Source organism: Typopeltis vanoorti, chromosome 25, assembly GCF_054136105.1.
Source record: "Typopeltis vanoorti isolate ZY-2024b chromosome 25, IOZ_Tvanoo_1.0, whole genome shotgun sequence".
Taxonomy (NCBI): Eukaryota; Metazoa; Arthropoda; class Arachnida; order Uropygi; family Thelyphonidae; genus Typopeltis; species Typopeltis vanoorti.
The window spans coordinates 34,974,448-34,996,898 of NC_143573.1; the positions used below are offsets into that span (position 1 = coordinate 34,974,448).

Consider the following 22,451-nt stretch of genomic DNA (forward strand, 5'->3'; position numbering starts at 1 on the left):
GCTCAAATCACCCAGCACTAACGTGGAATTCTTCTTCTTTTCCATCACTGATAGCCCTTTCTTTCCAGGTAACAAAGAGACAATGCTTTTGATTTAATAACACCAGTGTTTAGCGGGATCCGTTTTTGGTTACAATCTTCGATCCATGTAAAAAGAAGTCTCTCTAATTCAATCATGATAATACTGTAATTTCGAGTGCATGCATGATGAACTTGAAGCAGCCTTACCTTTCTCTTTGTATTCAGCAGTTGATTCACCCATTTTTTGTGTTCTTGTCCTATCTTTGCTCTGGATTCACCTTGTTCATTTTTCTTTATTATTTCAAATTTTTCTTCCAATCAGATTACTTTTCGAATCATTTTCACATTTCTGTTTTTTGCTCACTAATTCTTTTACTCATGATTAAAGGTTAGGAAAATAATTTAAAATAAAAAAGTACGGAAAACAATTGCATGAGATATGATCAGCAAAATGCTATGTAAACCAGACGACATAAATTTTGGTAAATTTGAAACATAGTGTACATGGAAATAGTGTAGTATGCCATTAAAAAATAACTTTGTAAAATGTTTCAAATCGGTAACTAATTTATTTCATCCTGGTGAGTGATTTTTTAAAATAGTCAGCCATAAAAAATGTATAGATCAAAAATGTTTAAAATCTGTGACATTTATTTTTAAGATGTATATAGGCACACTAATCGAATTTTAGAAGCGCACTAATCGAATTTGGGTATCCAAAAAAAGTGACTCACTAATCGAGGGATTACTGTAGTTATGGGTTGTCCACAATGAGTGTTTACCTATGGATATGCCCAAGAAATAATGTTAATAATAACAGGGTTAACTCATTTCAGTCAGGAAAGAATTCTGTAGTAGCAATGCTCTTCTTCTTCTTCTTCTGCAGCTTATGCCACTTAAGTAGGGTCGTTATTTTTAGTGAGCCTCCTCAACATCCTCCTGTCTTGGGCTGTAACCACATCCAAGTTCTTCATCCTCAAGTCCTCCTCAACCAGCTCCCCTCCATCTCTTCTTTGGCTGCCCATTCATCTGCATGACCTTTCTTCCCACATACTCGTCCTCCCTCCTCATCACATGACCAAACCATCTCAACCTTGCCTCCTGCATCTTCACTCTTAAGTTCGTAACTTTCACCGTTCCCCTTACATAGTCATTTCTCAGAAAATCCTTTCTGGTCATACCATACATCCACCTAAGCATTCTCATCTCCACTTCTTGCATCCTGCTGATGTTATTTTTTGTCAGGGCCACGTTTCCATAGCATACGTCATAGCTGGTCTCACTACAGTCCTGTAGATTTTGCCTTTCAGATTGATCGGCACCATCTTATTGCAAGCACTCCAGCCATCTCTCTCCAGTTCCTCCATCCAGCTTGTATCCTGTATCCCACTTCCTTCTCAGCCTCTCCATCCTCTTTCACTGTTGAACTACATATCTAAAGTCTCTAACCTTCCTGATGACATTTCCTTGCAGTTCCATCTCTTGGTTGCCATCCAATTTGCAACACATATACTCTGTCTTCTAATCAGTCTCATACTTCTCTCTTCCAGTACTTTCCTCCATCATTCCAGTTTAGCTGCCGCTTCTTCTCTTGATTCTGCACACAGCAAAATGTCATCTGCATACAACATTGTCCAAGGCTTCTCTCACCTCCTCCGTCACCACCTCCATCACAATATTAAATAGGAACAGACTTAATGCTGACACCTGATGCAAACCAACTGTCACTTGAAAACTTTCTGTCTCTCCCAGGCAGATCTGAACTCCTGTCTTCACATTTCTGTACATCTCCTGCACCAACCTGACATACTTCTCTGGTACCGTCTTCTCCCTCCAGACTTCTTGCCTTGTCACTGTATCGTACGCTTTCTTCAGATCAATAAACACTAGATGTAGCTCTCATTGTTTCTCTCGAAACTTTTTTTGCTGTAACTCAAAGATAGCATCTGTCATCACTGGACCAGGCATGAAGCCAAATTACTCCTTTGCAATCGCCATCTCCTGTCTCAGTCTTCCATCAAGAACCCTTTCTAGGATTTTCAATGTGTGGGACATCAACTTTATTCCACTATAATTCTTATAGTATTGTGCATCCCCTTTACCCTTGTAGATAGGGATAAGAGTACTTTCCCTCCACTCCTCGCTTATATTTTCCTGTTGGCAAACTTTTATGAACAGATCCCACAGCAGGTCAATTACCTCTTTCCCCCAGTGCCTTCCATGCCTCCACTGGGATCTTGTCAGGGAAATGTTAGTTATGTTCAAACCACTTTACTAAGACTTCATTTTTTTTAATCAAACTATTGATTTTTAAAAAAGTTGCAGAAATTTATTTGAATTTTAAAAATATGAAAATTTGAAGATTTAACTACTATACCTACTTTTGAATATTTATTTTCTTCAGAAATTCTTTTATATATTCTACTCTTTCCAAAGAGGAGTAACGAAATACACCTGGTTTATAGACTGGGAAATCTGTAAAACATTAATCAATTAGGAGCACAATAAAAGACATTTTTCATCATTTTATTTTATTTTTTGTTTATTTATTTGCCAGAAAATATATTGATTGATCACAAGGCTTGTTGGAATCAGAGTAGATAACATGGCAGCCTAAGTAAAATGGTGTAGAGAAAGCATGTGAAATGGGTGGCAAAGGAAACAATGCAACTCATCATAAGAAAGTGTGTGAGAATGAAAATGAAAAAAAAAATCACTGACAGTGAAAAATGACAGTGAGTGCAAGTAGTAGTATGATAACATGCAGGGACTGATGGAATAAGAGCATGTGCAATTGACAAGAAAATAGTGAAAGATAATGATAGCAAAAAAATGACATAAGATTTGAAAGTTGAGTTCAAGAAGTTGAGACAAGAGATGAAGCAGATGTAGAGTGAAATGAAAATATATACAAATGAAACCACACATATCTACAAATGAAAACAATTGTAGATATGTGTGGAAGACTGAAATAAATGATGTCTGAATGAAAGTGTTAACAAAAGATTTGTGAGTCGCATTGTATGGGAATTTGATTATTAGAGGTATGTGGAACAAGATGCACAAGTTTCGTTTTCTGGGAGAAGAATGAATAGACTGATTGAGACAATGGATATGAATAAGAAAGCAAAACAGTTAATAGTAGTATGAACTAATGACTTGACTGGGAAAAAGAAGAATGTAAAGCTGAATATCAGAAGTTATTGAGAAAAGTAAAAGATAATAGTGTGATAAGAAAGGTAATCAGTAAGTTGCCTCCAGATATGACAGTGGTGAGATGAGGCAGAGAGCAAGGATTGTGAATGATATGTTAGCAGAAATGTTCGAAGAAAAAGGAGTGTCATTTGTGAATGTGTGGGGCAAGTTTGAAGGACGAATGGAATTGTATAAGTCATGGACCATTTGAATGGTTTTGGTATATCATTTGGAGAGGTTGCTGCTGGAAGGGAGAGTAACGAGTTCAGAGAATGCAATGTGAGAGGGTTAGAAGCAATGGAGAAAAGATTACAGATGGAGGGATTGAAGTGATGTTTATGAATGGAAAAGTGGCTAGCATGAGTGTAGAGAATGAGAGCGAGTAAGTATGCACGACAGACAGGGAAACAGGGGAGACCTCAGGATGGACAGGAAAAGTGTGAGTTAATAAGAAAGGAAAGGGATAGCTTGAGATTTGGGGAAAGGGGGTAGGGGACAGTCAGGTTTGAAGAGGGATAGTGAGATGGGTAATGAGAAAGATGATTGGCTCAAGGAAAGCATGGAGAAGTCACATCTAATAAGTGATATCAGTCAAACTTGTTATAGATCCAGAAATGAACTGTTGTATTTGTATAAGAATGCTGGAAGTATCAGAACCAAGGGGAACAAAACCTTTGCAATGATTTGGTCTGTTCACCCAAAAATTGCTGGAATAAGTGAGATGTGAATGTCATCCTGAAAGGAATACAGATGGAAGGGTATGATATTTTTTTATGAAGACAGAAAAGTAAAACAGGAGATAGAGTGCTGTTGATAATAGAAAAGGAGTGAAGGTCGAGAAAACAAGGAGGAAATAGTGGAAGTGGTGAGACAGTATGGTATGAGACAGAGGTGAACAGAATGAAATACTTAATCAAATGTTGCTGTAAACCTAGTAATGTGAAGGGTAGTGACCATTAAATGTATAAGTAAATTAGCCAAACAAATTGGAAAAAGGAATTTTAATTATGAAAATTAGACTGGGATCACAAGATAACATCTGGTAATAAAGAAAATTAATTTCTCAAGTTTTTGAGGGACAACTACCTGAGGCAGTATGTAACAGAGGATACAAAATGATCAAGGATCATAAATTTGATCATCTCATCAGATGATATCATTATAAATGAGGTGTCATATCTCCCTCTGGTGTGAGTGTGATTGTGAAATCATTATCAGGGTGGTTGAGCCACATGAGAACTTCTGCAAGAAAAAATATATGTGGAACTACATATATTATTTCATGGCTGATAATTATGAAAAGTTCAGGAGACAGCTTGCAGCTGTCACATAAAATGATTTGGGTAGAAAGGAGATCAATGCTACTTGAGTGATATTCAAGAATTATCTAGTAAAAGCAATGTCTAAATGTATTCTGAGTGTCAGAAGGTTAAATAAGGTAGATGCAAGATGAAAAAAAAAAAAAAAAAAAGGAATTCTTCTGAGTCAGCAGAAAAAAGAATAACACTGGCTGAACAAAATAATAAAAGGATAACTGTTACACATGATATAATTATTTCATTCTTGCAGAAGTGACATCATGCAGAGTTTGAAAGCAGTGAAAGGGAACTAGGAGAGACTGACTGTTACTTAACAAAGAGGTATACAAGGGTGATCTGAAAAGTTCTTGGCCTAACAATGAAAAAATGAATTTATAATTTCAAAATTTTTTTTTTTCAACATAATCTCCCTTAAGACTAATACATTTATTCCAGCGATACTCCAGCATCCCTGTAGTGGTTCTCAGTAAGATCTGTAAAATACCCGTCTACAGCTGCAATCACCTCTTGATTTAAAGAAAAACACTGTTACACCTGATATCTTGAGAATATAATATTCTCAGTTATCATGGTGTAACATGAAAAATAAATAACATAAATAAAAACTCCTGCATAAAAGGAATAATTTAATGAATAAAATATTCTTGCATCCAGTATAAATTGAGTAAAATGTCAAGGTCTATTGTTTAGTTAAAATAGCAAAAGAAAAGAATGTATTAACAGGTATTATGACTAAACAAGGAATTCGTATTAAATAAGTGGCTATCTAAGAATTAATGTTGTAATGCGATTAAGAATGAAAGAGTTAAGTACATAAGTAGAAAAGAATGACTCATGGAATATGCTATGAGAGAGGCTACAGATTAAGCATTAAGTAGAATTCTGAGAAAGGTATTTGAAAGGGGTTAAGATAGAGGCTAACAAGAGAAATAATGGAATATCGCTTAGGGCCTATACCCGGATAGAAACTTCGTTACGAGTTGCCGATCAAAATGACGTATGGCGGCAAAATGCTACTCAATTGGTAGACAGACGAAAAACAAGTAGGAGGCGGGAGAAAGAAGTAAGAAAGGGCGCCGTTAGTGCAGCAGCTATAAAAGGGTTGGTAACCCCCCCTCGAGGCTCAGAGAAGAGAGTAGGCTTGTGGCTTTTGGGAGAAAACGTTTAGATAGTCAAGGAGGCTTTAGACCTTTTTGCCTTTTGCCAGAGGAGAAGAAACGTTTGGATAGTCGCGGTGGTTTTAGTTTGGTTTTCTAGTGGATTTCACGGTGTTCCTGAGTGGACAGATATGGCTTATATCCTCATGCCACAACAAGGAATCGAAGGTGAGCGGGAAAGCTATTCCCGTATTCCTATGTAGAAAGCGAAATATACCATAGAGTCATAGGAAGCTGTGAAAATATCGATGTCCTCGTTTTGGATAGTACAGCCGACGGCGCAGATGTTTATATAGCCCTGAATTGCAAGAAGTTATGCAAGCAAGTTCGTTCAGTACAAGGTAAAGGCCCGTAAGTGAAGCTAAAGAAAGGTATTGTGAATTTTGTCTTATGTTAACTAGAAGTTGTATGTGATAGGTACCATTGTCATAATACGGAACTGTTAAAGTGATTAGGGAGAAATTATAATAGGACTTTAGAATTTGACAGAGAGTGTTAAAAGTAAGCTAGCTAGTGTTGATAATTTGTGAATAATTAATTGTCCTAAGAATCTTGAGCGCCTACTATATTGTAAAAGGAGAGTTAATGACATAGTTGTGTGTTAATGAAGTAAATGGTTTTGTTAATATTGAGTTTGATTAGTGTGAATTGAGTAATCAAGCAGCCTGAGGAATTTGAATGCCTAGTGTGATGTGTAGAAAATCGGAATTGTCATAAGTATGTGCTAGAGTAGTTAATGATTTTGTCAGTGTACTTGAAGTTGAACAATCTAATAGTGTGTGGTAATCTAATTTGTCCATGTTAAGTGAATTCATGTTTTGTATGAAATTTTGTGGCGGCATGATCGTAGTAACTTTTGACGAATCATAGCCCAACTACTTGTATTAAGCTAATTTTAGTGTGTAAGTAATTTAGTTGAGTATTTTGATATGTACCATGTTTAGAGAAATAATAAACCTTTTGTTTAATGATAAAAAAGTTGTCTGATATTGCTAATCCAATGCACCGCTTAGAAACATTCGAGCCTAATCACGCGGGGAATTAATGTTAAGAAACGGGAAGTTTAAGGAATTAATGTTGAGTAACAAGAAATAGTGTCACGACTGCAATAGTTACACTTTCAGATATTTGAGTTCCTTTTCTCTGTTTATGTATAAAATATCTTAAACTAAATATCCCAAAGGGCGCAATTAAAATACAAATTCTAGGGATACTACGGGAACAATAACTCAGATATTAGTAGGAATTTTGGTGATGTCTTGAAAGTAGAAGTTAGAAGAATATAGACGAAGGCAATTTGTAAGACAAACAAAATCGTAAGATAGGGACATAACAAATGGCACAGTCGACAGGATGTATTTTAGCTAAAAAAATCTAAAATATAAGCTATTTACAATAAGTTGGTTTTGGTAGCAGATCAGAAAACTAAGAGGTACAAATTAAGTTAAGTTTTGTTGAGAAATTTTGAGAATTGACTAGTGTAAATTGGATGCAAGTATGACTGAACCCTCCAGTAGTTTAAACATGGATAACAGCGAATTTTTTAGGTATATTAATCCACAGCAAGTGTTCCCACAATTTTCGGGTGAAGAAACAGATGACGTTCTAAATTTTTTTAGTTATATAGAAGAGCTTAGAAAAGTTGGAGGATGGACTGATTTTCAGTTGCTAGTCCTACGCAGAAGTAAACTGGTGGGAAAGGCTAAAGCTTTCCTGTATTCTTCCCCTATTCTTAAGGAAACCCTGGATTACTCCCGATTTAAGTCAGTCCTAATTTCTGAGTTCTCAAAACTAGGAAGCTTGGGACCTAACTTATGGAAGCTCCAGAGGTGTTCTCAGGAAGAAAAGGAAAGTGTGGCTGAGTTCCATAACAGGTTACTGACGACAGCTGGTACCCTAAGTGTCAATAGTGAAGAAAAACCTCACTTGGACTGGGCTATTTTCCAACAATTCAGGCAGGGAGTCAGACCTGAGTTGAAAGAAACAGCATTCGATAAGACTCTATCTAATTTAAGAGAATGTTACGATGCTGTAAAGGAATGCGAACAATTGCTCGGAGACCTTCGTCCCGCACATGTTCAGGCGTCAGTGAATGTGATTGAAGAGAAGAAGGTATTTGAAAGAGAGCAGAGACATAGTAAAGAGAGTAAGAAAGAGAGAGACAAATCAAGGACAAGAGTGAGACGAGAAAAGGATAATGGGCAAGAGATAAACAATTTGACAGAGTCTAGTATTGATTCAGATAAGATAAGAGATATTGTAAAGCAAGAGATCGAGATACTCCACAAGCCCCTTATGGATAGGTTAGATGAGGTAATGAAACAATTAGGAACATTATCTGTCAGAACCCCAGAGCCAAATTGTAGCAAAACTGAGGAAACAATTAAGTTGGTTAGAGAAGTAGTTGAGCGCCTGCAAAGACCCCTCTAGATAGAGTAGACTCAGTTATGCAGAGATTATCTGAAATTGTACCTCAACAAGAAACAGTTATTTTCCAGAATCAAGAAAGAGCTAATGAGCCTAGAGACAGAAGGGAGCCTCCTAGATGCTTCAATTGTAACGAAATAGGGCACTTTGCTCGTTTCTGTTTTAGAAATAGGAGATCCCCCATGAATAATAATAGATATGAGTCGAAGTTTGGGAAAACTCCTCGTAATTATGTAGATAGGCAGAGAAATCACGAACAAAGAAAGACGGATATGATAATTAAGGGTAAGATACAAGGTTTGCATTGTGATGTATTGCTAGATACGGGTTCACAGGCTTCTATCATATCGGATCATTGTTTTCAAAGAATAAAATCCCATGGATGGCGAGGCATTTCTAGATTAAAGAAACCGATCAGATTATTGGGGATTGCGACCTCTAGTGTTTACGTAAATAAGAAGGTTAGAGTGAAATTGTACTTACCTGAGTTTAATATGTGTGTTTGGCAGGAATTGTTGGTCCTCCCAAGGACATCTCGCCCAAGCTCACAAATAATTTTAGGAATGGGATTTCTAGAGAAGCATAATTTCTCATGCGACTTCTCTCGTAATGAAATGTTCCTAACCGGAAGAAAGCGGTCAGGTAAAGAGAGAAACAATAAGGTAAGGAAGTTTAGAGAATCACATCAAGACAGGATGAAGGATGAGACTAACGTAGTACAGAGTGTACAGTCTAAGAAGGATAATGAAGAAGGCATTGATAGTCATACTGATTTTTCATTAACTTCAACATCCAAAGACAACAGCCAGATGGAGACTCACCTCATAACGAACGTAAAAGTAATAGATGATCAAAGTGTAGGGGAAAAGAAATTAGAGGAAAGTAGTCAGGAAAAGATCGATGTTAACTTAATAGAGAGATTTGAAAGGTCTAGAGATTTGAAAGGTTTCTTTAAATACTCAAGGTGGAACGTAAATAGGAGAAAAGAAGAAAATGTACAATCTAAGAGGCAGTTTATTTATGCAGATTTCTTATGTTTCATATTTAAACTTAGAAGGACTATAAGTGAGTGGTTAGTTTGTGATTTACCTCTTGCTATGAAGGCTGCACGCATACTCACTGATTGTACAAGACTTGTAAATTATTATAGTCAGGAGGAAAGTAAAAGAAAGAAAAAGGGGGAAGAGGTACACCTCAAAGGAAAAAGAAATTTCTCTTAAAGAAATTTTTTTGTTTAAAGGGGGGACCTTTGTTACACCTGATATCTTGAGAATATAATATTCTCAGTTATCATGGTGTAACATGAAAAATAAATAACATAAATAAAAACTCCTGCATAAAAGGAATAATTTAATGAATAAAATATTCTTGCATCCAGTATAAATTGAGTAAAATGTAAATGTCTATTGTTTAGTTAAAATAGCAAAAGAAAAGAATGTATTAACATGTATTATGACTAAACAAGGAATTTGTATTAAATAAGTGGCTATCTAAGAATTAATGTTGTAATGCGATTAAGAATGAAAGAGTTAAGTACATAAGTAGAAAAGAATGAGTCATGAAATATGCTATGTGAGAGGCTACAGATTAAGCATTAAGTAGAATTCTGAGAAAGGTATTTGAAAGGGGTTAAGATAGAGGCTAACAAGAGAAATAACAGAATATCGCTTAGGGTGGGCCTATACCCGGATAGAAACTTCGTTACGAGTTGCCGATCAAAATGACGTATGGCGGCAAAATGCTACTCAATTGGTAGACAGACGAAAAACAAGTAGGAGGCGGGAGAAAGAAGTAAGAAAGGGCGCCGTTAGTGCAGCAGCTATAAAAGGGTTGGTAACCCCCCTCGAGGCTCAGAGAAGAGAGTAGGCTTGTGGCTTTTGGGAGAAAACGTTTACATAGTCAAGGAGGCTTTAGGCCTTTTTGCCTTTTGCCAGAGGAGAAGAAACGTTTGGATAGTCGCGGTGGTTTTAGTTTGGTTTTCTAGTGGATTTCACGGTGTTCCTGAGTGGACAGATATGGCTTATATCCTCATGCCACAACAAGGAATCGAAGGTGAGCGGGAAAGCTATTCCCTTATTCCTATGTAGAAAGCGAAATATACCATAGGGTCATAGGAAGCTGTGAAAATATCGATGTCCTCGTTTTGGATAGTACAGCCGACGGCGCAGATGTTTATATAGCCCTGAATTGCAAGAAGTTATGCAAGCAAGTTCGTTCAGTACAAGGTAAAGGCCCGTAAGTGAAGCTAAAGAAAGGTATTGTGAATTTTGTCTTATGTTAACTAGAAGTTGTATGTGATAGGTACCATTGTCATAATACGGAACTGTTAAAGTGATTAGGGAGAAATTATAATAGGACTTTAGAATTTGACAGAGAGTGTTAAAAGTAAGCTAGCTAGTGTTGATAATTTGTGAATAATTAATTGTCCTAAGAATCTTGAGCGCCTACTATATTGTAAAAGGAGAGTTAATGACATAGTTGTGTGTTAATGAAGTAAATGGTTTTGTTAATATTGAGTTTGATTAGTGTGAATTGAGTAATCAAGCAGCCTGAGGAATTTGAATGCCTAGTGTGATGTGTAGAAAATCGGAATTGTCATAAGTATGTGCTAGAGTAGTTAATGATTTTGTCAGTGTACTTGAAGTTGAACAATCTAATAGTGTGTGGTAATCTAATTTGTCCATGTTAAGTGAATTCATGTTTTGTATGAAATTTTGTGGCGGCATGATCGTAGTAACTTTTGACGAATCATAGCCCAACTACTTGTATTAAGCTAATTTTAGTGTGTAAGTAATTTAGTTGAGTATTTTGATATGTACCATGTTTAGAGAAATAATAAACCTTTTGTTTAATGATAAAAAAGTTGTCTGATATTGCTAATCCAATGCACCGCTTAGAAACATTCGAGCCTAATCACGCGGGGAATTAATGTTAAGAAACGGGAAGTTTAAGGAATTAATGTTGAGTAACAAGAAATAGTGTCACGACTGCAATAGTTACACTTTCAGATATTTGAGTTCCTTTTCTCTGTTTATGTATAAAATATCTTAAACTAAATATCCCAAAGGGCGCAATTAAAATACAAATTCTAGGGATACTACGGGAACAATAACTCAGATATTAGTAGGAATTTTGGTGATGTCTTGAAAGTAGAAGTTAGAAGAATATAGACGAAGGCAATTTGTAAGACAAACAAAATCGTAAGATAGGGACATAACAACACTGACCAGCAAGGAAGAGTTTTAGTTTTGGAAAGATATAAGTGAGAGGGAGCCAAATCTGGGGAATAGGATGGATGTTCCAACAATTCATAGTGCAGATTCCTTAATTTTCCCATTGCCAAAACACTTTTGTGGGCAGGCATTGTCCTGATGAAAGATGATTTTTTTCTTCTGCAAACCGGGTCTTTTCTCACGAATCTTTTCGTCAGGTGTGGTTAAGAGATCATAATAATCCTGGGTTATTGTTTTACCATTTTCAAGATAATTAATAAACAAAATTCCTTCAGCATCCCAAAACAGCGATGCCATGACCTTTCCTGATGAATGGAACTGACTTTGTCTTTAGCGCTGAACAACTGGCTTCTGTCCACTGTTTTGACTGCTGTTTGGATTCTGGTGTGTAATGGATCCAAGTCTCATGCATAGTAATAAATTGACACATAAAATCAGTTTTATTCCTGTTAAAACGCTCCAAGCACTGTTCAGAGATTTTCGTGTGAGTGCTTTTTTGATCTTCTGTGAGCACGTGTGACATCCATCTTACGCAAAGCCTTTTCATTTGCAATTCTTCATGCTAAATATATCCTACACGTTCTTTTAAAATGCCTATAGTCTCAGCAATTTCATGCACTTTGACTCGCCGGTCATCCACTTGATCAATGATTTCGGGTGTTGTTACACTTTTTGGACATCCTTCACATGGATCAACTTCAAGGCTAGTACGACCATGTTTAAACTCGGCAGACCATTTCTTAATTGTCGAAAATAAAGAACAAGAGTGCCCATAAACTTTTATGAACTTTGAATGAATTTCTTTTGGTGTTAAACCTTCTTTTACAAAGAATTTTATAACCGCAAAAACTCAATTTTATCCATTTCAACGGATCAGACAACACTTTTGCTTCAGACAGCTGTATAAAGCAAACTACTTGATAGAATGACTTGCAATTTTGCATGGATGCTTATGATAGATGAACCAACTTAGAAAAAAAAATTGTGCTAATAGTGCTGCCATCTATGGTTGGAGCCGAGAAATTTTCAGAACACCCAAGTATGTTAGATTACATGAGGACTAAGATAAAGCTCTGTTAGAGGCAGGGACAAAGGTATGTTTTCTCAATTATTATTATTATTATTATTATTACTGGTTCTCCCCTGATCTCCCACTATTCTCTGTAAAACTTCTCCAGCATTGATCCTATAACACCCCTTATCAACTTGTAGAGCTCTATCATATCTCCCCTCTTCCTTCTCTCCACCAGACTCTGCAAATTACATCTTCTCAATCTTTCCTCATACTCGACATTCCAGAGGTCAGAAACTACCTTAGCCAGTCTCCTTTGAACCCTTTCCAACATCTCTTCATCCTTCTGAAAACTCAGTGACCAAATCTGGGCACAATAGTCCATGTGTGGTCTAATCAAAGCCTTATACAACAAGAACAAGAATCTCCCTACTTCTACACTTCAATTTCCTCCGCATCATTCCCAGAAGCCTTTTTGTTGTCTTCACAATTTTGGCGATGTGTACCCTAAATTTTAGATCCTTATCCACTATCACCCCCAGATCTCTTATTTCCTCTAGCTCCAACAATATATTCTCACCAAGCATAAATTCTGCATCCCATCTTTGTTTTCCAAATTTTAAAATCTTACATTTTGCAACATTGAACTTACATCCCCATTTCTGTGCCCAATCACTCAATCTATTCACGTCTTCCTGTAAGGCCACAACATCTTCACTATACTTCATGGTTCGTCCCAACTTTGCATCATCTGCAAACAACTGAATATCTCCATCCAAATCTTCACCTATATCATTAATATACAAGTTAAACAGTAATGGACCTAAAACAGACACCTGAGGCACTCCACTAGTGACTTTCCTTTTCCTGGATATCGCTCCCCCATACACAACTTGGTGATACCTATCAGATAACCAGTCTCCAATCCAATGCACCAATCTAATATCCAACCCCATCTGCTCTAGTTTGACTGTCAACCTATCATGAAGTACTCTATCAAAAGCCTGTGCGAAATCCAAGTATATTACTGTGTATCCTTTTCCTCTGTCCAAGGAAGCAGTCACTTTATTGTAATAAGTAAGTAGATTACTAAAACATGACCTCCCTTCAGCAAATCCATGCTGTCCATCAAAGATAATACCATTGTTATCAACCCAATTCTGGATCCTAGTTCTCACAAGCTTCTCCAACAACTTAACCACAACACCTGCACACAGATAGGCCTATAGTTTGATGCTTGAGTTCAATCACCTCCTTTATGAAGTGGCACAAGCTTGCCCTCCTTCCATTCCTTAGGAACTTTACCGAGTGCAAGACTCATATTAAAAAAATATGTCAAGGCAGGCGTCAACTCCCTGGCACATTCTTTCAGAATACGTGGTGATATATTATCAAGTCCCACAGCCTTATTAACATCTAGTTTACTCAACTCCCCATACACCTCTTGCTCACCTACAGTCAGTCTTTCCTCCCCATCATCAACTGCTCTCAATCCCTCCATGAAGTCACATTCACAAGATTGAAAGATCTTTATGAACTGCTCATTAAGTATCTCCACCACACATTCTGCATCAGCTGTCTTTATACCATTTTCTCCAATCAATGTCATCCTTCTATAATTATTCTTTCTTTTGCTGGCTACATATCGAAAGAATTCCTTAGGATTATTTTTGGCTTCATTAGCCAACTGCTGTTCATACCTCTCATTAGCTACCCTCACTAACCAAGTCACCCTCCTTGCTTGGTCTTTGTAGACCTCATGGAATTGGTTATTTCCACTTCTCTTATACTGCCCTTTTCTCTCTATCACATGCTTAATCTCTTTATTCATCCATCTCACACCCACCTTATTTAACCTTCTCACCCTTGGAATACATTTAGACATTGCATCTACTAAACAGTTTTTGAAAATCCCTCCCCCCCAAGCTGCATTGATCTCTTTTCCAGCTAACTCCTCATTCCACGATACACCCTCAAGCTGTCTCCTGAGCTCTTCATAATCACCCCCCCCTTGTAGTTCCACATATACCCTTTTCTCACAGGGGGTCCTCGCACTGCTGGCAACCACCCAGGTAATCACCTCATGGTCACTCTCACCAATTGGTGGATGATTTGACACCTCATTTACAATTACATCCTCTGATAAGATGACTAAATCCAAGACCCTCAATCCTCGTGTGCCCTCTGTTACATACTGTCTGAGGTAGTTATCCCTCAAAAACTCAAGAAACTCATTTTCTTTACTTCCAGTTGCTATCTCATCATTCCAGTCTATATTGTCATAATTAAAATCACCCATAATGATCACCCTTTTCTTATTTACTTGGCTAATTTGATTGTACATTTCATTATCACCACCATCCACATTACTTGGTCTATAACAATATCCCCACCAAGTATTTGATTCCATTTACCTCTATCTCACACCACACTGCCTCAAAACCACTGACACTATTTCCCTCTTGCATCTCCACTTTATATGGACATAACTCTTTCTCTATCATCAATGGCACTCCCCCTCCCTTTTTACCCCCTCTGTCCTCACGAAACACATCATAGCCTTCCATCTCTATTCCTGTTAGGATGTCATTCTCTTCCAACCATGTCTCACTTATTCCGACAATCTTTGGGTGAACAGATGTAATTAGTGCAACCATTTCATCTGCCTTGTTTCTTATACTTCTAGCATTTGTATACAAACACAACAGCTCATTTCTGGATCTACAGCTAGTTCCATTCCACTGGTACTACCACTCACTCAATGTGATCTCTCCATGCTCGACTGGGGCCATTTCCCTTTCTGCTTCTTCATTTTAAAACCCTTTTCAATTCCAACTGTTTCCTCTTGATGCCTGGTCATTCCATTCCTTTCCTGCCTACACATGCTCACCTCCTCTTGGAGCATCCACCTTTCTCATGCTGTGTACCCCTGTCCACCCTCAGCCTCCCCGTTTCCCTGCTCCTCTTGCACACCCATTCTCTCATTTTCTATACTCATACCACTTCTCCATTCATAACCACCTCTTCAATCTCTCCTGTCTTACTCTCCCACATCACTTCCCACTCGATCTGATTCATTCTCTCTATTCACTTCTCTACCTTCCAGCAGCAGTCTCTCCAAGCAACTCACACCATAACCACTCAAATGCAGTCCATCGTTCCCATACAGCTCACTTCATCCCTCAAACTCATTCCACATATTAACAAACTGTACTCCCGTCTCCTCACACATTTCAGCAAGCATATCATTCATAATCCTTGCTCTCCGGCTCATTTCACCACAGTCATACCTAGGCAACATGCTAACTACCCTTCCTGTCACACTATTCTCTTTTATCCTTCTAAGCAGCCTCCTGATTTCCATTCGGACACACTCTTTGTCCTCTCTTAAATCATTTGTACCTATTAATACTATTAACTCTTTTGCTCGCTCCTGCCTCATATCCAATGCCTCAATCGCTCTACTCATTTTAGCACCTGGAAAACATACCTTGTGCATTTTATCCTCCAGCACACCTTTAATGATGGAGTCGCCATACAACGCCACTCGCTCATCTTTCGTTAACTCCTTCATTCCATCATTATTTGTTTTAATAGTATTTACCTGAATTTTCTTAATTTCATTCCGCATCCATTTCATTTCTTGCCTCATCCAATCCAATTCAACTTCCGAATCTCACGACACATTCTCTCTATCATTCAATCTTTCTAACTTTCTAACTCTTGACACCCTCTTCTCACTTTCACTCTCATTCATCCTTCTTTGTTTCCATACTTTCGGTCCAACATGTGTCCAATTTTCGCTATCATTCTTCCCATTTTCACACTCATCTTTCTTTGTTTCTGTTCTTTCAGTCCAACATGCATCAAACTTTCGCTATTGTTAATTCTTTTTTCGCTATCATCCATCCATTCAATTTTTTTCACTTTAGCTTTCTGCATCACGCCATTTCTAGTTTCATTTGTTCTCTCAATTTCGTTTCCTTCCACCACTCTCACCTCACTTTCGTCCCTTTTAACATCCGTTACGGTTTTCAAATCGCTCTTTTTCTTTTTTACTGATTTTTTAACATTTTTTCGCCTCTCTTTTTCACCATCCTTCTCTTTCAAACGTGCACCCATTTTTCCTGCTACAATCTCGCTACTAACACTTTTTATCATCAATTTCATTTTTGCATTCATCAATTCCTCGTTCAGGTCACACTTCACACACACCCTCCTTCCATCCTCACCAAATATCCACAAATCATTTATGTAATCGAAAGAATACATATAACAGACCTCACATTTAACGAAACGACTGAAATCTAAATTAAAGTCGTGGAATGACAATGCCGCCGCCATTTTTGCAGGTTACTAAGTCTAATAATAACGATTTCGTAATTACGTTTTGGCAAAAAAAAATCCCCCACACTATTAAAACTGGTAGCGCACAACGTTTATAGCCTCTCTTACTCAAAAAATTACATATATATATATATATATTTAATTATTCCTAGAAAACTTATCCCGATCAGGAGCTCTTCTTACACATGTCACTGTGCTTAATGCTATCCTGGAACTCAACAATGCCATCCATTACCCTCCAAGGGTATTAATCACCAGATCTCATGGTCGATTCTCCTCAGCCCAATATAGTAAGAGATTATGAATGTTGTTGACAAGAACATATGTGGGTATCAGATGAACCTTCAGATTCTGCCTATAGGTTCAGAAATGCTAGAAATGTATGGGATTTGAATCCTGCATTCTATTCTAGTATCCTTCAGTGTTGGAGTCTATTATCTGTCCAATGTGACAAGAATTGTAGTCATTTGATTCCATTCAAGTTTTTATAGTGAGGAGCTCTTGTTTTAAGAACGAAGAAGAAAATGTTGTGTGCTCTATGAATTAAGGACTGAGGAAATTTGATATATACACGGCCGGTCCGAGAGTATCTGATGCCCCTAGGCAAAGAAAATTTAGGTGCCCCTATACATTGTCTCTATATATTTTTTGTATATATTTTGTCATACTCACAAAAGCACACATACATCTACACATGTGGATATTTATAAAAATAATATCATTATGAACTTATTCAAATTAAGTGGATATTGAATCCAACATTATTTCTTAGCCGAATAAGAAACTCAAAGATAGAAAATCTATCTAAGAGTTTCATGCCGAATATAGAAAGAGAAAACTATAAAGTTCGGCGAGTCCAAGCTTAAGACAACAGGTGATACATGCTGGGCCAACTCGTAATAAAGGTGGAGTAAGCCCTGATCACTATCCTCAGTATTTTCCCATAATGTAAAACACATCTCCTAGGAGATGTATGCTGTTATACATTATGGGAGAAGGTCACTACTCAGACCGGTTTCGACCTTTTTTTGAGTTCTCGTCGTAAATCCTAGATGTAAGATGTAAGAGATGATGTAAGAGAAAGACCAATCAGAGGTCTTATTTCACAAATACTACCAATCAGAATCCCTGCAACTGCAATTCTATGAAAATTCCCACGACATTCTTATACCGCTTTAGAATAAACTGAACTGAATTAACAAGACGATTCTGTGAGAAAATGAATTACGTAATCCCCAACTTCTCATACCTCAGAGAGCTTGCAAAAACAGGGCTTAATCTAAAAATCAACAGAATTTAGCCTATAGGGAATGAAGATAAGAAGTGAGAACAGTCGGATAGTCGCAACCACTGATTGTTAGTTTGAGGGAATACCCTGGAACTTCCCTGCTCATCTTGGGACAGATGCCAGGAGGAAAAATCTCTGCATGCGAGGTTAAGTATACAAAGAGCAGGGGAGGGAAGAAATCGAGAAATAATCATCAGCGAGCACCAGGATGGCCTGGCTTATTTCAGTTTTTTATTAATAATCAAGGTTTTATTAATTTATTCGAAGGTTGTAATTTTTCCCCGAACTATCTAGCAAAATTTGGCGCTGCTAGGCGATAGTCTAGGTTCGCCTAATGATAAAACCAGCCCTATATATTATTATTATTATTATTATTATTATTATTATTATTATTACGGGCAACTCAAGGGAGTCCTTAGACTCATCGAGGGAGGCCCTAAACATCATGTCCATCACAACTATTTGACATTTACACAGTATCTATCATACCTTGCCTTAAACTCATTCACTGTCACAGCATCCACCACAGACTCTGGCAGCCCATTCCACTCATTCACCACTCTAAAAGTAAAGAACCCAGCTCTAACACCCTTACTAACGACACTTTTGTCCAGTTTCCATGGATGTCCCCTAGTCCTCCCACAACCAGCCCTGTTCTCAAAAATATCTTCTGAATTAATCTTATAGAATCCCTTCAGTAATTTGAATGTCTGATTCATATCACCCCTTTTCCACCTATCAACCAATTTCTGCAACCCACAAATCCTCAACCTGTTCTCATAAGGTTCATTCCACAGACTTGCTATCATCTTAGTCACTCGCCTCTGGATCCTCTCAACCTCCTCCCCATCAAGAAGAAACCTAGGTGACCAAATCTAGGCACAGTAGTCGAGATGGGGTCTTATCAAGGCTTAATACAGAGGAACAATAACCTGCTTGTCTCTGCTTGTCAATGTATTCTTCAGCAACCAAGTGATTTGATTAACTGATTTGGCCACTTTTGCAATGTGCCCCCTAAACTTCAACTCCTTATCCACCAACACTCCTAAATCTCGTGCCACATCAATTTCCCGGAGTACAGTTCCACCAATGTAGTAAACTGCTGCTAATCTTTTCACCCCAAAATGTATAATCTTACATTTTGTCATATTAAATTGACATCCATTCTCCTTAGCCCACACCTCCAATCTATCCAAATCATCCATGGTAGGTGTTGCACTGATATGATCATCGGCTTGTCGAGAGCTCCTGAAAAGATTAGTAGTATTTTATGTTATCATTGGCAATTTTACTAGAATTTTACATAATATTGTTTGCTTTTTGTTTTTTGGTGTGTCTGTGCGATTTTTGTGTGTTTTCTGTCTTATTTTAATTATTATTTTTAAGATAAGATAGCGTACATATGGCACCAATAAAAAAAATGGTGGTCAGGTCACCATATTTGTTTAAGAGTTTTGATATAAAAGAGTTTCTGCAATGTGCTGTCTGTGAGATGTATGCTTTGCGAAGAGCAGTGAGAGTCTGGTTAGATGGTGATAGTGGAGTTAGTATGTGCAGAAAGTGTAAGGAGAATGAGGATCTCAAGCATGTTTTGGGTGGCAAGAGTGAGATCGTTAAAGATAGCCAGAATATAGAAATTAGCGATGTGATAAGGAATTGCGAGGTAGTACCAGATAGGTGTGAGAACTTCATTGAAAGTGTAAATGAAGGTAGAAATATAGAACGAATGGATGATTTAATTGATAATGAAAATGGTGAGATAGACGCAAGTAGTGAAATCGCTCAGTTGAGCGGAGCGATACACAGAGCAAAGCGGCAACTAAAGCATATGGAAAAATGTGTGCTGAATATACAGACTAATAAACGGCGAAAGTCTGTTACGAAAAATAATAGAATGTTCGTAAACGTAAATAAAATGAAGGAGCGAGTGCTGTATGGAGATTCGATATTAAGAGGTGTGACAGTTGAGAGTTTGATGAAATAGTACCAGCCAGGTGTGAACATAAAGAATGTCAGCGAATCTATTCGAGTGCAAAAACAGAGGGTGAAAGAGATGATAATCGTGGCAGGAAAAAATGATTTGAAAGACAAAATGGAAATGATAGAGGATGTGAGGGAATTACTTGCGGTAGCAAAAGAGAAGAGTGAGAGAGTTAGGATGGTGAGTATCTTACCGCGGTATGACAGCGAAGTGTTTAGAAGGAGGGCCATAATTGCCAATGACTTTATGCGTGGGTTATGCATCGAGATTGGTGTGAAATTTGTGGATGTGTGGAGTGAATTTGATGGGCGAAAGTATTTATATAAGATGGATGGGGTACGTTTGAATGGAATTGGTGTACGGAGACTTGAAAAAGTGTTGATGAATAAAGTGGAAGTGGATGTACAGACTCAGGGAAACTAGATTTATTAAGGGGGGGGGGTAGATATGCAGACTTTAGGGAGGCAGTTGAGTGTATGAATGAGTATAATATACCCGAGCAAGTACGAAGGACAACAGATCAGAATGGGATAGTTAGTATAAGGCATCAAAGTAGGGATGGGACTAATGGGCTTCTGCAATGCATGTACACTAATGCCAGGAGTATTAGGAACAAGAATAAGAGTTTTTGGCCTTGGTTGGCACTTCCAGGCCACAGGTTGTTGGTATTAGTGAAACATGGCTGACAGAAGACGATAAAGCTAGTGGGATTGAATACGACGGATATAGCGTGTTCAGGAGTGACAAGGAGAATAAAAAGAGGGAAGGAGTGTTATTGATGATAGCTGATGAGTTGCAGCTAAGGAGTATAGAAGTTGTGCTGCAGGATAGAGAAAAGAGCACATTTGAGACTATTTGGTGTGAGATAGAGTCTAGCAGAACAAAATATACAATTGGGTGCTGCTATAGAGCAGGTGATGGAATAGATGGTGAGGATAACATGCATAGGCAAATAGAAAAAAATGAGTGGAAGGAGGGTAATTATTATGGGTGATTTTAATTATGGTAACATTGACTGGAAAGAGGAGAGGGCACATGGAAGGAAGGAATTGGATTTTATGCGGTTATTAAGGGACAACTATCTGCGACAGCATGTAGTGGAAAATACTAGGGGGAAGAGAGTGCTTGACCTAGTAATTGCATCTGAGAATGTGGCTGTAACGAACATGACTATGTTGCCACCAATTGGTGAGGATGATCATAAGGTCATGACTTGGGAGGTGGCTAAAGGAGTGGAATTTACAATTAAGGGAGGGTACATGTGGAATTACTGGGCTGGTAAGTATGACAAGCTTAGAGTGTGCTAAGCTCAGTGCCATGGCATGTAAAACTGGAACGGCTGGATGTTGATAGTGCATGGGAGGTGGTTAAGAAGTGTTTGCAGGAGGCAATGGTTTACTGTATACCAAAAGTCCGAATAATAAATCAAGTAGAGGTTAAATGGATGAATAACACTATTAAGCTTGAGCTGCAAAAAAAGAAACAATTGTGGAGGGAATTTATGGAGAAAGGTGACCAGCAGGTGCAGGAAGAGTATAAAGCTCAGGCCAGGATGGTAACAAGGGTGGTAAGAAAAGCAAAAGCAGACTACAAAAGAAAATTAGCCATGCAGGCTAAAGAGAATCCCAAACAGTTTTTTCAATATGTTGCGATTAAAGGAAAAATGTTCATGGCAGAATGATTTTAAAAAATGCTGAGGGTAGGGAGGTAACCGAATCAGTCGATATAGTGGAATTACTGAGCGAGCACTTTGCAAGAGTATATCATCCAGGTGGTGACATTGCAGGAATGGAAGAACCAACAGCTTATACTGGAATTGAGATGAATGAAGTAGAGGTAAATAGTCTATTACAGATCCTCAATGTCAATACATCTGTGGGATTGGATGGTATACCAGCTCGTGTTGTACGTGAAGTGGCTAAAGAATTGTCAGTGCCCTTGACCATTTTGTTTAATTTGAGCCTCGGGTCTGGATCAGTCCCAATGGGGTGGAAAGAAGGGAAAATAGTTTCGCTGCATAAAGGTGGTTCCAAGGCTGCTGTTGAAAATTACCGGCCAATCAGCATAATATTTATGATAACGATTCCTGATATGATATGATATGATATCGTTATCAAGGTCTTGGAGAAAATAGTCAGGAGGAAAATACAAGATTGGATAGATGAAAATGGGATACTGTATCGGGGACAGCATGGTTTTGTGAAGGGTGGGTCATGCCTCAGTAACTTGCTCACGTATTATAACACAGTGACAGCTGAACTGGATAAGGGTAATGGGTTTACAGTGATTCTACTGGACCTTGCTAAGGCCTTTGACAGGATACCACATGGAATTCTAATCAGTAAATTGCAGCATATGGGGATGGATATAGGGTTGGTGAGATGGATAGGAGGATAGTTGACAGAGAGATATCAGAGAGTGGTTTATTCAGGAGTAGAGTCCACAAGACAGCCTGTGACTAGTGGTGTGCCA

The 22,451-nt window shown here is 37.9% G+C and overlaps 1 protein-coding gene across 1 annotated transcript in view; it reads right to left on the reverse strand.

The window, feature by feature from the left end:
- The window catches only part of LOC150092654 (uncharacterized), a 115,186-nt gene that overhangs the window by 57,551 nt on the left and 35,184 nt on the right, over positions 1-22,451 (reverse strand). Inside the window, exon 3 of the mRNA XM_090414600.1 lies at positions 2,402-2,495. Coding sequence (XP_090270726.1) covers positions 2,402-2,495 — 94 coding nt within the window. The remainder of the gene's footprint in view (positions 1-2,401; positions 2,496-22,451) is intronic.